The sequence below is a fragment of the Dendrobates tinctorius genome, unplaced genomic scaffold (assembly GCF_039654945.1).
Source record: "Dendrobates tinctorius isolate UK_male_01 unplaced genomic scaffold, ASM3965494v1 ptg000011l, whole genome shotgun sequence".
NCBI classification, from domain to species: domain Eukaryota; kingdom Metazoa; phylum Chordata; class Amphibia; order Anura; family Dendrobatidae; genus Dendrobates; species Dendrobates tinctorius.
In genome coordinates this window covers 42,868,167-42,881,922 of record NW_027361679.1, presented here as the reverse complement: position 1 = coordinate 42,881,922, position 13,756 = coordinate 42,868,167, and the positions used below count along the sequence as shown (strand labels likewise).

At 42.0% G+C, this 13,756-nt stretch overlaps 1 protein-coding gene across 6 annotated transcripts in view; it reads right to left on the bottom strand.

Moving 5' to 3' along the window:
• Positions 1–13,756, bottom strand: part of WDFY3 (WD repeat and FYVE domain containing 3) — a 436,497-nt gene that overhangs the window by 249,964 nt on the left and 172,777 nt on the right. For all 6 annotated transcript variants that reach the window (XM_073541724.1, XM_073541677.1, XM_073541696.1 and 3 more), the window contains 3 exons: positions 12,920–13,112; positions 10,832–11,018; positions 1,905–2,071 (listed from right to left, as the gene is read on the bottom strand). In XM_073541724.1, the coding sequence (XP_073397825.1) occupies positions 1,905–2,071; positions 10,832–11,018; positions 12,920–13,112 (547 nt within the window). The remainder of the gene's footprint in view (positions 1–1,904; positions 2,072–10,831; positions 11,019–12,919; positions 13,113–13,756) is intronic.

Genomic DNA, 13,756 nt, shown 5'->3' with positions numbered 1-13,756 from the left:
TGGTGTGCGCGCTGGATGTCACCAGCTCTTAGAACTGAATGTGACTCCCAAGGTAAGAAAGGTTGAGGACAACTGGACTACACCATATATCTTACCTTAGGCCCCAATGATGAGCAAACATTTATTAAAAAAAATGCTTGAACGATACTTAAACTTCCTGTAAGAAAACACCATTTCTATACAGGTGCGTCTCACAATTAGAATATCAAAAAGTTAATTTATTTCAGTTTTTCAATACAAAAAAATGAAACTCATTATATAGACTCATTCTAGACAGAGTGATCCATTTCATGTCTTTATTTCTGTTAATGTTGACGATTATGGCTTACAGGCAATGAAAACCCAAAAGTAGTCATCTCAGTAAATTAGAATAATTAACTAAAAACACCTGCAGGGGGCTTCCTAAGCATTTAAAAAGGTGTTTCAGTAGGCTCCATAATCATGGGGAAGACTGCTGGTTTGACAGATGTCCAGAAGGCAGTCATTGACAGACTCCACAAGGAGGGTAAACCACAAAAGGTCATTGCTAAAGAAGCTGGCTGTTCACAGAGTGCTGTATCCAAGCATATTAAAGGGAAGTTGAGTGGAAGGAAAAAAGTGTGGTAGAAAAAGGTGCACAAGTAACCAGGGTAACCACAGCCTTGAAAGGATTTTTAAGAAAAGGCAATTCAAAAATTTGGGGGAGATTCACTGCTGCTGGAGTCATTGCTTCAACAGCCATCACACACAGACTTATCCAGGACAGGGGCTACAAGTGTCGCATTTCCTTGTGTCAAGCCACTCATGACCAATAGATAATGCCAGAAGCCTCTTACCTGGGCCAAGGAGAAAAAGAACTGGACTGCTGCTCAATGGTTCAAGGTGGTGCTTTCAGATGAAAGTAAATTTTGCATTTCATTTGGAAATCAAGGTCCCAGAGTCTGGAGGAAGAGTGGAGAGGCACACAATCCAAGCTGCTTGAGGTCTAGTGTGAAGTTTCCACAGTGATGGTTTGGGGAGCCATGTCATCTGCTGGTGTAGGTCCACTGTGTTTTATCAAGACCAAAGTCAGCCATCTGCCAGGAAATTTTAGAGCACTTCATACTTCCCACTGCTAACAAGCCTTTTGGAGATGGAAATTTCACTCTCCAGCAGGACTTGGCACCTTTCCACACTTACCCAAACTACCAATACCTGGTTTAAAAACAACAGTATCACTGTGCTTGATTCGCCAGCAAAGTCGTCGAACCTTAACCCCATAAAGAATCTATGGAGTATTGTCAAGAGGAAGATGAGAGACACCAAACCCAACAATGCAGATGAGCTGAAGGCTGTTATCAAAGGTACCTGGGCTTCCACTCTGTTTGTAATGACTATATAATATAGGAGTTTCACTTTTTGTATTGAAGAACTGAAAAAAATTAACTTTTTGATGATATTCTAATTTTGTGAGAAGCACATGTATGCACAAATATGCTCCCATGCCTCGTGACCTTATGAGAGTCACCCACTGCCAAATGCAGGGGGAGATAAATTACTTCATTATATGGTCTTCAGGAAGAACACTGAGCTGAGAAGTACCCCTGATTGCTATTTGACAAGGCTATACACCTTTTCATTAAGAAGCAGCATGAGATTTAGCGAACAGCATAACTCACAATGCAAAAAGCACCTAAAAGCAAACAAGGTAACTATGCACGGTTATTAAGATTGGAAAGAGTACTTTAACATGCACCTGCAGATAATATTCACGAACACTATACTATGGGATTTTCTCCCATCACATATATATGGATATCGAGCCACTTTTTGAGACTCCAAGCTTTGTGCAATGTAACTACGTAGCTCACGGAAGCTAAATAAATAACATATACAAGGCGGCTATAATTTGGCAAAAACAAACACATGGAAATTCAGTTTCTTACCTTTTCCGGCAGGCTGCGGGACAGCAAAGCCTGGCAACAAAAAAGGTGCCCCTGTGGTTAAACCGGCTGGTTTCAGTTCATTGACACCGTATGTTGTTAGAGAAGTAATTAGGTTAACCAAGTCCTTCAGTGCATCTTTGGATTCGTTCTCTTTAGCTTGTTCTAGCCTACAGGAAAGACAGCATTACATTTCCTCCATGCAGCATGCAGTTAATTGCACCTAAATATAGGCCACAATATGATTTCTTAGTGAAAGACATATCGTGCTGGGGGAACACGCATACAGTTTTATAGACATATTTTTCAGTCTACACAAAAATATGCTGAAGTGTCTGCAGCTAACATTTACAATATCATGTTCCGCACAATACACAAAAGATCGGCCATTTTGAACTAAAATCCTTTTATAGCTTCTTTTTATTTTATATACATATCCAAAATGCTTGATCATATACATAAATTACCCAATTGTCTCAAAAGAAGATACACAGATTGTGTAGTTTATTAATTTTACTTTTTTTTTTTTATATACAGTATAGGTGTCTGCTTTTATAAAATATTCTATTTAATATTATATGTTAATCCATCAAAACATTCATATTCTAAATAGTGATGAGTGAATGTGCTCTGATAAGGTGTTATCATCCGAGCATGCTCGTGCGCTGAGTGACTTCGGCGTGCTATGTTCGAGTCCCCGAGGCTGAATGTCTCGTGGCTATTCGACAACCGCTACACGTGCAGGCACTACACATATAGAATACCCATAAAATAAATAATTAAATAATAATAATAATAATATGCAGAGTTATTTTGCAATTTTCACACTGGCCACTAGGAATTTTCCCAAAAGGACAGGAAGTTGAGAAGAGAATACAGCAGTTTCTTTAGCAGCAGGGGTGATCCAACAATCATTTCAAAACTGAACCTGCTCCACCTCCCTTCACAATGACCGCTGCACAGGTACATGAGATACTTCAATATCAAAAATAGGGTCAGGGTCTGACCATTGTGGCTACTTACATTTGTTGTTTCCTGAAACATCATGAAGTTAAAAAGAGTCTAAAAAAGCCCCAGCGGTCAATGTGAAAGCTGCAAGATGCTTTTTTTTTTTTTTTTTAACCCCCTTCTCAGGTTTCCGCAAACTGACAAATTTACATCATGTGAACCTTCGGTCACTGTGTCTTCAGATATGGCGAACGGGGGGAAGGTGCCTGCTGTTTCTGACAGCAGGGCACCAGGACTCATCGTCATGGGGGGGTTTACTGCCCTCCACAACTACAATCACCGTAATTGGCTGTTCAATTCTGAACAGCCAATCGTAGCAATTTCAAAGTTTCGGCAAATGAAACTGCTTGAAACATTGAATTCCAGCTATGACCGGTTCTTTAACAGCACCAATCATAGGCTGATGCTAGGAGACTGCAAAGTCAGCAGCCCCAGTACACATTGGAGTGAATGGACATTGACAGGGACGGTAAGTAGGATGATTTATTTTATTTAACGTTTTTCTGCCCTAAGGCAACGCATACCAGGAAAGGGATGAAGAGCCATATATTCAAGGATAGGGACAAGGAGCCATGTATGCCAGGATAGGGATGAGGAGGCCATGCATACCAGGATAGGGATGAGGGGGCCACGCATACCAGGATAGGGATGAGGGGTCCACGCGTACCAGGATAGGGATGAGGGGGCACGCATACCATGATAGGGATGAGGGGACCACGCATACCAGGATAGGGGTGAGGGGACCACGCATACCAGGATAGGGATGAGTGGGCCATGCATACCAAGATAGGGATGAGGGGACCACGCATACCAGGATAGGGATGAGGGGACCATATATGCCAGGATGGGGGATGAGGAGGCCATACATACCAGGATAGGGATGAGGGGCCACGCATACCAGGATAGGGATGAGGGGCCACGCATACCAGGGTAGGGATGAGGGGGCCACGCATGCCTGCCTTATAGTCGAATCAATAAGTTTTCCCAGTTTTTCGTGGCAAAATTAGGTGCCTCGGATTATACTTGAGTAAAGACGATAATCTTTTTGGGGGAGAGGATATATAGCTTTAATAAACTGGTGGGAGAGGACATATAACTAAAATTAATTCAGGGGAAGACATTATAATGAATTGAGAGGATATGCCATTTATAATGAATTGTGGGGAAGAAGACATACGGTAATTTTAGTGAATTGTGGGGTGAAAGCACACAGGACAGGGTCTTGCAATTAATTGGGGGAGAGGCAGAGAGGTTAATTTATATTTTTATTGGGCAGGGGAAAAATTGCTAGTTCCAGTTAATGGCGAGCTCAATGCTGGCTTATCAATTACATGAAATAAAGAATTTGTCGCCACGCAAACCACTCTGTTTAATTTTATCTGCAAACACGCCAATATGCACCAGAGCATCTGTGTGTGTTCATCAAATGACCCCCACCATTGTCATGTGACATCTCACAAAATAAATCAGGTGACTTTAGGGCCTACTCAGAACTGTTCCAGGCACTAGCTACTTTTAGGGTGTGTGCACACGTTGCGGATTCTGCTGCGGATCCGCAGCGGATTTGGCCCTGCGGATCCGCAGCAATTTCTGCTGCATTGTAAAGTACCATTTTAGTCTATGTAAATAGAAAAAAGCAGTGCACACGGTGCGGAATTTTCCGCGCGGATTTAAATCTGCAGCATGTCACTTCTTTGTGCGGATTCCGCAGCGGTGTAACACCTGCTCCATGACAGGTGTCAAACCGCAGGCTAATCCGCAATAAATCCGCAGATAAACTGCAGGTCTTTTGACCTGCGGATTTAGACAAATCCGTGCGGAAAATTCCGCAGCAGAATCCACAACGTGTGCATACACCCTTAATCCGCCTGTGCTCTGAGCTAATCCAAAATTACCAATGTAACGGGGTCTACCCAAGCTGGAGTACCTCTTTTAGTACCACCCCGTGTTTTCAGAGGTCCGCTCTGCGTTGGCTGGAGTCTGAATGAATGATGCTGGCTGGAATTCCTTGGTTACATGGGCGCATATAAAAGATCACTGCTTCTCCACGTATTTCCAGTCTGATAACACTTTACTCACAGGACAGAGAATATATCACACAGATACAGAGGGCCGGCCAATAGAAAAGCGGCAGGCCAGACATGCATTACAAAAGCCGCAGGTGGCAGGAGCCTGCCGATGTTTACTGTGGGAATTACAAAGGTGGGGGGAGGGCGGACAAAAGGAGAATATCGTGTCCCCTCTGCCCAGGGGCGCAGCCTGTGGGCTGATGCATTAGGGACATGCATCTCACATAGAACCTATTATACATACATATAACTGCACAACTTATTCTGGGTGCTGAGTGGTTCTGTAACACGTAACAACCAAAAAACAAGTGCAGATATTTATTGTTGCACAAGCAACACCAGACACTTAAATCAGAGTTTGATATACTTTTGACATTCGCATACGTGCAATATTGGATCGTTTTTCTCAATGAAAAAATGATAAAGTTTAATATTTAGAAGTGTTTTGTTTAATTTGGTTCACTTTATCTACATTTGGAACTTGTGTGAAAATATGATGCAGTTTTAGGTCAAATTAATGAAAAAAAATGGAACATTTTCAATGGTTCATAAACGTTCAGGCACCATTGTAAAAATGGATTTTCAAACATGAACATGCCAAATATTTTCAGTTGATACAGAGGAATGTAAAGTCAATGAAAATGAAGTGAAGGACACAAAAATACTAGCATCCATAGGAAAACATTGAAGTTCCTGAGCTGGTAAAGGGAACCTACTACCATGAAAATGCAGTCCAACCTGCAGGCACCATGTTCTAGAACTGGCAGAGGGTAGCAGACAGATAGACAAGGTTTTGGGAGAAAACATTCAGAATAATCTTTATCATCATTTAATCCTTTGCTTTTTCGGGGATTTTCAGTCCAGTGGGTGGCCTGACTGGGCAGAAAATTCCAGAAAAAGCAGAGGTTTAAATGACAAAAACGAAGGTTATTCTGAATTTTTCCTCACAAATCTATATATCTATCTGCTCCTCTATAACTTGGTACCTGAAAATTGGGCTGCATTTTCATGGCGACAGGAGCCCTTTCACAACTTTAAAGTGAACCTATCTAAAATGTGATGGAGCCATTTTTAATACTGATGCCATTTATATGACAGAAGAATCTTTTGGAGCTCATAATAAGGCACCTAGGCTCTTTTGCCAATAGCTACAAGCCTGATTTCATTTTTAGGCTGGGATCACACATGTGAGGAATACGGCCGAGTCTTGCATGTTAACACCCGGCACCGCCACCGGCAGTGTGTGGCTCCATGTATTGCTATGTGGCCGCACGCTCCGCTCCCGATTGCCGGCGGCAGTGCCGGGTATTAACATGCAATACTTGGCCGTATTCCTCGCATGTGTGATCCAAGCCTTAGTTTTATTTTCTGTCAGGGTGTAAGATATTCAGGCTTTCGTAGACTCCTCAGGCTGATTGACATCAGTTTAAGACCAGGTTTGTCGTGAAGAATGGCTTCTGTCTAGGAAACGGCAGTCTTCGCAGCTCAAGAACATAAGAGTACGAGTTACATTCAGCGCACGTAAGGCGCTGCCAGGCAGCCACGCTGAGAAATGTCTATCTTCCACTAGATATTATTGGTTATAGCAGTGATGCTTGTGCTTTGGTTTCTGCTTCTTTGAACTTTCTATATATATGTCCGCTCGTTCTCCGGCTTGTGTTTCCGAGTGTGAAGCATCAGGCACCTCTGCGATAAGCGGCTTTTGTCAGAGCATAATTGCTGCTGCAATCTGGTTACCGCAGTGTTCAGATAAAGAGAACATTGGGAACAATTGGAGGAAGCAGCGTCCCGTGTGCACCGACATTATCAGTGCAGTAAAACCTGGGGACATGTGGATCTACGGCTGTAGGAAAGGGGATTAGGTCTTTCCAACTGAAATCAGAAGATTGCTACCAATTACTTACTAAATAATGGCCACCAGGTCATTATATCATCACTCAGCTTATCTTTTTTTTTTTTAGTAATGGCATAAGGAAGTATTAGAACAAAAACTACTGGAAGTGGAGTCAGACAATTTTCCTTATTTAAGGGCATCTTCACCGAAAATAAAAATCACCCGTAACTGTAACTTCCACCAGTGCCGTATACGAGTTTCAAGATCTGTGCTTGCCATTTCCAGTAGAAGAAAAAAAAAATCTACCCTGATCCTAGCAAATGACGATCCCACCCTCCCCTCCTCCCAAAAAAAAAGTATGGAAACTTAAATTGCTGCAATACGGAGGGAAATTCATAGGGAGGGCAAATCAGCCTCCATATTCTCATAAATAGCAGTCATACAGTATTTAGTGTTGACCAATGTGTCATTAATATGGTCAGTGATTGACTGCAGCGCTCATATACCGTATATACTCGAGTATAAGTCGATCCGAGTATAAGTCGACCCCCCTAATTTTGCCACAAAAAACTGGGAGAACTTATTGACTCGAGTATAAGTCTAGGGTGGGAAATGCTCCATAGATTATTCCCCCATATGGTGTCCTCAGAAGAAACTCCATAGATTATTCCCCCATATGCTGCTCCCATAAGAAGCTCCATAGATTATTCCCCCATATGCTGCTCCCATAAGAAGCTCCATAGATTATTCCCCCATATGCTGCTCCCATAAGAAGCTCCATAGATTATTCCCCCATATGCTGCTCCCATAAGAAGTTCCATAGATTGTTCCCTCATATGCTGCCCCCCCATAAGAAGCTCCATATATTGTTCCCTCATATGCTGCCCCCACAAGAAGCTCCATATTGTTCCCCCATATGCTGCCCCCATAAGAAGCTCCATATTGTTCCCCCATATACTGCCCCCACAAGAAGCTCCATATTGTTCCCCCATATGCTGCCCCCATAAGAAGCTCCATATTGTTCCCCCATATACTGCCCCCACAAGAAGCTCCATATTGTTCCCCCATATGCTGCCCCCATAAGAAGCTCCTTAGATTATTCCCCCATGTGCTGCCCCCATTAGAAGCTCCATATTGTTCCCCCATATACTGCCCCCACAAGAAGCTCCATATTGTTCCCCCATATACTGCCCCCACAAGAAGCTCCATATTGTTCCCCCATATGCTGCCCCCATAAGAAGCTCCATATTGTTCCCCCATATGCTGCCCCCATAAGAAGCTCCTTAGATTATTCCCCCATGTGCTGCCCCCATTAGAAGCTCCATATTGTTCCCCCATATACTGCCCCCACAAGAAGCTCCATATTGTTCCCCCATATACTGCCCCCACAAGAAGCTCCATATTGTTCCCCCATATGCTGCCCCCATTAGAAGCTCCATATTGTTCCCCCATATGCTGCCCCCATAAGAAGCTCCATATTGTTCCCCCATATGCTGCCCCCATAAGAAGCTCCATATTGTTCCCCCATATACTGCCCCCACAAGAAGCTCCATATTGTTCCCCCATATGCTGCCCCCATAAGAAGCTCCTTAGATTATTCCCCCATGTGCTGCCCCCATAAGAAGCTCCATATTGTTCCCCATATACTGCCCCCACAAGAAGCTCCATATTGTTCCCCCATATGCTGCCCCCACAAGAAGCTCCATATTGTTCCCCCATATGCTGCCCCCATAAGAAGCTCCTTAGATTATTCCCCCATGTGCTGCCCCCATAAGAAGCTCCATATTGTTCCCCATATGCTGCCCCCATAAGAAGCTCCATATTGTTCCCCCATATACTGCCCCCACAAGAAGCTCCATATTGTTCCCCCATATGCTGCCCCCATAAGAAGCTCCTTAGATTATTCCCCCATGTGCTGCCCCCATTAGAAGCTCCATATTGTTCCCCATATGCTGCCCCCATAAGAAGCTCCATATTGTTCCCCCATATACTGCCCCCACAAGAAGCTCCATATTGTTCCCCCATATGCTGCCCCCATTAGAAGCTCCTTAGATTATTCCCCCATGTGCTGCCCCCATGCTGCTGCTGCATGTAAAAATAAAAAAAATGACATACTCACCTCTCCGTCGCTGGGTGTCAGATACTCACCTGTCCTGCGTCCATGGCTGCTCACCGCTATCTGCCACGTCATCAGTCAGTGACGTTCAGACTGCAGGGGGCACGGCGCGCATTAACCACGTCACCGCGCCCTCTGCTGTCTGAAGTCACTGACCGATGACAGACAGCAGCAAGCAGCCATGGACTCAGGACAGGTGAGTATCGCTGTACTTACCCGTCCTGACGCTGTCTTGAGCCCCCAGCTTCTCCGCGCTCTCTCTTCCTGCCTTCAGCGGTCACGTGGTGCCGCTCATTAAAACTCATGAATATGCGCATATTGATGAGTTTTAATGAGCGGCACCACGTGACCGCTGAAGGCAGGAAGAGAGAGCACGGGGAGAAGCTGGGGGCTCAAGACAGCGTCAGGACGGGTAAGTATGACCTGACACATCCGCCCCCTCCGACCCCTTTGTATATGACTCGAATATAAGTCGAGAGGGGGACTTTCAGCCCAATTTTTTGGGCTGAAAATCTCGACTTATATTCGAGTATATACGGTACCTTTCCAAAAAGTAGTAAGTACAGAGAGCAGCGAAGTGTTGGAATTTGAGAAGTGTACTTGGTGCTTTTTTTTTTAAAGCATTCAGATTTTTTTTCCCATAGTCTGGGCAAATGCACTCAGAGATAAAACTTTTGTAGTCTGGAGATGTTCATTGACTTCTATGAGCAGTTTCCTAGGCATGCTCTGTGATCTATGCAGGGGTCATTGTCCTGGGAGGTGGAGAGCTGTGGCATCACCTTTTGTGAATGGTGGATCTAGTGTCACCTATTCAGATGTGTTATAGTTTATACTCTGTAATAGTGCCTGTGAGAATATTGAGAGGACTACTGAACCAAAAAAACGAAATTATCCCTATATTAAAAGAAATAAGAGTTCAATATTAGAGTTATTGGCCAAAGTGAAAACTGCAAGATTTCCCCATTTTTTTTTTTCTTGAAAGATAAAGAGGACATGAAAAATTTAAAAAAAAAAATCATCAAAAATGTTTAGAATAAAAAAGTTTTAACAGTTTTAAACAGCAAGTCATCTTCTTCGGACACAATCCCATTAAGACCTAAAGTAATTCCTCAAACTGATAGCCACTAGATTAGTTACATGTTTTGTTTTTTTTCACACTGGCTTCAGTTGACGATACTTTTCAATGTCCATACACAGTTCAAAATAATACAGCTCCTGAAATTTGCAATGAAAACGAAGTGTAGTGCAAGCTCACATTACAACTGCAGTAAAAGTGGGCGGGATCTGTTCACGTGTGTGATGTCACTCCTCTCCTCTCATTCTGGGTGTTTGCAAAAGGACAAGGGTGGATGAAGTTTAGGATTACACAGAGCAAAACCGTTTTATTGGTGGTGGTAAAGTGATAGTGACATGTGGACAGCGTCACTGAGGATGGCTGACAGAGCCGATTCTGTTAGTTGATGCTGTTCGCTGTATCACACGTTGGGATTAGATACAACATGTGGGGTCATGTTGCAATTCTCCGCAAAATGGCTAGAGAGTAGCAGAGCCTTTAGAGAAAAGCCTTGAATCTCATAATCAGTGGTGGATCCAATACTCGCACCCTACTAATCCCACAGTGATTCACATATTCGGTATGTACATAGGATATGACATCATTGTTAGGATTTCCAAAACTTTTAATCAGCAGTTAACAGAGATGCTACCCAACAATGCATGGAGACATGTCAAATTTATATTCTGGGGGAAAAAAACAAAACAGAAAATAACAGAAATAAATCACATAAAGAAACAAAAACAACAACAACAACAACTGTGTGAAATTCAATAACCTCTATAGGGTCATGACAGAGAGGTACACAAGCATAATTATGTACAGAAGTTGTGTTGCTGACAGGGTTACCTCAGTAGGAGGTCAGAGAGGAAGACGTATCCTTGGCATATTCGGAAGTCATCCAACAGTGTCTGAGATACATCACTGGAGTCTTTTAGAAAGCAAGAGAGCCCTGCAAACATCTCCACTATTTCCAGCGGGGACAGATCATTTGACTGCTGCATGTTTTGGACACACGTGGCCAGGCATTCTTTCTCTGGAAGGAGACAGGTGACGTAAATTCAGCATTGAGGGCTAAAATAGACATGTAGCACCTATTCTAAAAAGTGACACACTAAATGAAGCGTGCGTCATTTCTTCTCCTGCATAGCTGGATGCTCTGGGTTCTCTGACCATGTTTTCCTCAGAGGGATGACTCATTCCCTCCAGTAAGGAAGGGACAAGACAAAGGAATTGGTGAAACTGGCGGATATGCAGGCAGATGAAAACCTCAGTTTCTTAGCTACTCTGAATATAAACAGCTTCAATAAGGAATCGCAGAAAAATCTTCCAATCGGATGACGACAGGGCTGAATCATCAATGCTTGCAGCTGGCATCCGAGTTCACTTTTTCATTTGGTACAAATTACAAGTAATATGGTCTAAATACAAGGAATATGTAGATTACACAGATCAATAGCATACATAAGACACCGTATAGCAAGTAATGTCTGACATTAGATCACAAAGATTATAGATCTATTCTTACACAGGGACCATGTTTATACAAAGACATGGACAATGGCAAAACAACAAAAACAAATGAAATCTCCCCAAAAAACACACCACAAGATTAAGTGTAAAATATTCATGTGGTTTGGGTTTTTTTTTTTTTTTTTTTTTTACACTTTTTTTTTTAATATTTTTATAAAAATTATTACTTAATGGAAAAAAAAAAACAAGCGTTGATAATGGGGAGTGTGTGTGTATATATATATATATATACATATATATATATATATATATATATATATATATATATATATATATATATACACATATATACACACACACACGCACACTAATAATATATACACACACACACACACTATATATATATTTATTTACACACACATATACACACAGTATATATATACACTCACTGGCCACTTTATTAGGTACACCTGTCCAACTGTGTGTTAAGACTTAATTTCTAATCAGCCAATCACATGGCGGCAACTCAGTGCATTTAGGCATGTAGACATGGTCAAGACAATCTCCTGCAGTTCAAACCGAGCATCAGTATGGGGAAGAAAGGTGATTTGAGTGCCTTTGAACGTGGCATGATTGTTGGTGCCAGAAGGGCTGGTCTGAGTATTTCAGGAGATTCGCATCAGGGATGTGCAGCCGACAAATCTGCGCCAACTGTGTGATGCCATCATGTCAATATGGTCCAAAATCTCTGAGGAATGCTTCCAGCACCTTGTTGAATCTCTGCCACGAAGAATTGAGGCAGTTCTGAAGGCAAAAGGGGGTCCAACCCGTTACTAGCATGGTGTACCTAATAAAGTGGCCAGTGAGTGTATATTACACACACACACACACACATATATACATACACACACACACAATATGTATACATACGTACACACACTCAACAATGCACAGTGTCAAACGACCATCAACATGTTTGCTGGTCGGCAATTGCTTAACAACCTGTGTACACAGGCAGAACCGGCATCAGATAGGCACTGAAAAATCTGTATGTGAACAGGATGCCACTATTCTCACCAGCGCAAGACCTGTTTACACCAGATGATACACTGCCAAGGAGGAGGATCTTCTGGGCAAACCCAAAGGTTATTACTCTCGACGAACGGTGAATCAGGTGATTGGCAGCCTGTTTATACCAGCCTTTCTAGGAATGATCGTCTACATAATGGTGCAATGTAAATGGACCTTAACTCAAAGCTTACTAAGGATAATGAAGTGACAACATCTAGTTTCACTGCATGGGTTACAAGATGATGCTTTTTAGAAAATTGTATATTTTAATGGTGTACACCACCCAATACTGCTTACATTTATGGGAAAAATTAGCCACTTAAATAAAAGAATGAAGTTATGTCACTTCCCTGAGGTAGTGTACATTACAACATAGGAGATTGGGTTACGTACCATGTATATATTTCACGACATTTAAGCTAAGTCCATGTCGAGAAATAGTCATCAAGACTTCACCAGCACTTTTTCTCCATGGAAGGTTGTAGGGGGGGCACCAGGATGTTATTGCGCTGAACAGGAGCTGAAGATCATCTTTTTGCGCTAGCTCTTCAGCTGGAGATACATAGCTACACAACTTCACTAAAATCTGGAAAAGAGAAGAACAAATGATAAGTCCAAGAGAAAAAACGTACACAATACAGGTACAGTTTAACAATAAATGAATACTGGACCCAAATAAATTACCGAACAGAAATAATTTGTAATGAAAATTGAACATTCGCAGATAAATTATAGTTATGGCTAATAGCAACATGTAAACTGGACTGCACCTACTGTTGGTTATTACCAATATTACAATTGAATAGATTTTTACAATTGCTCCTTATAAATGACACTTGTAGTGATCTTGATAAGTATTTTAACATATCAGATTAGCAATCTCTCAAATATAGTGCTTAACATAAATTAGTACACCCCTTTGAAAAGATTTTAATCAATAGCTCACTGAATATGAGAACAATTTCCAAAATTTTGATAAGTCAGTTTGCTAAAACAGTTTTTAATCCAGTAACATAAAAGTAAGGTTAATAATTACAAAACCTTCAGTTTTACGCAAATCAGCTGATGCAAAAATTAATACACCTCACATCAAAAATTGCTACATCTAATATTTTGTATGATCTTCATGATTTTTAAGGACAGCACCAAGTCTTCTGGGCACAGAATCTTCTGGGCATGGAATGAACAAGTTGACAACAAACTACATCTTTTTTTCCATTCTTCTTTTAG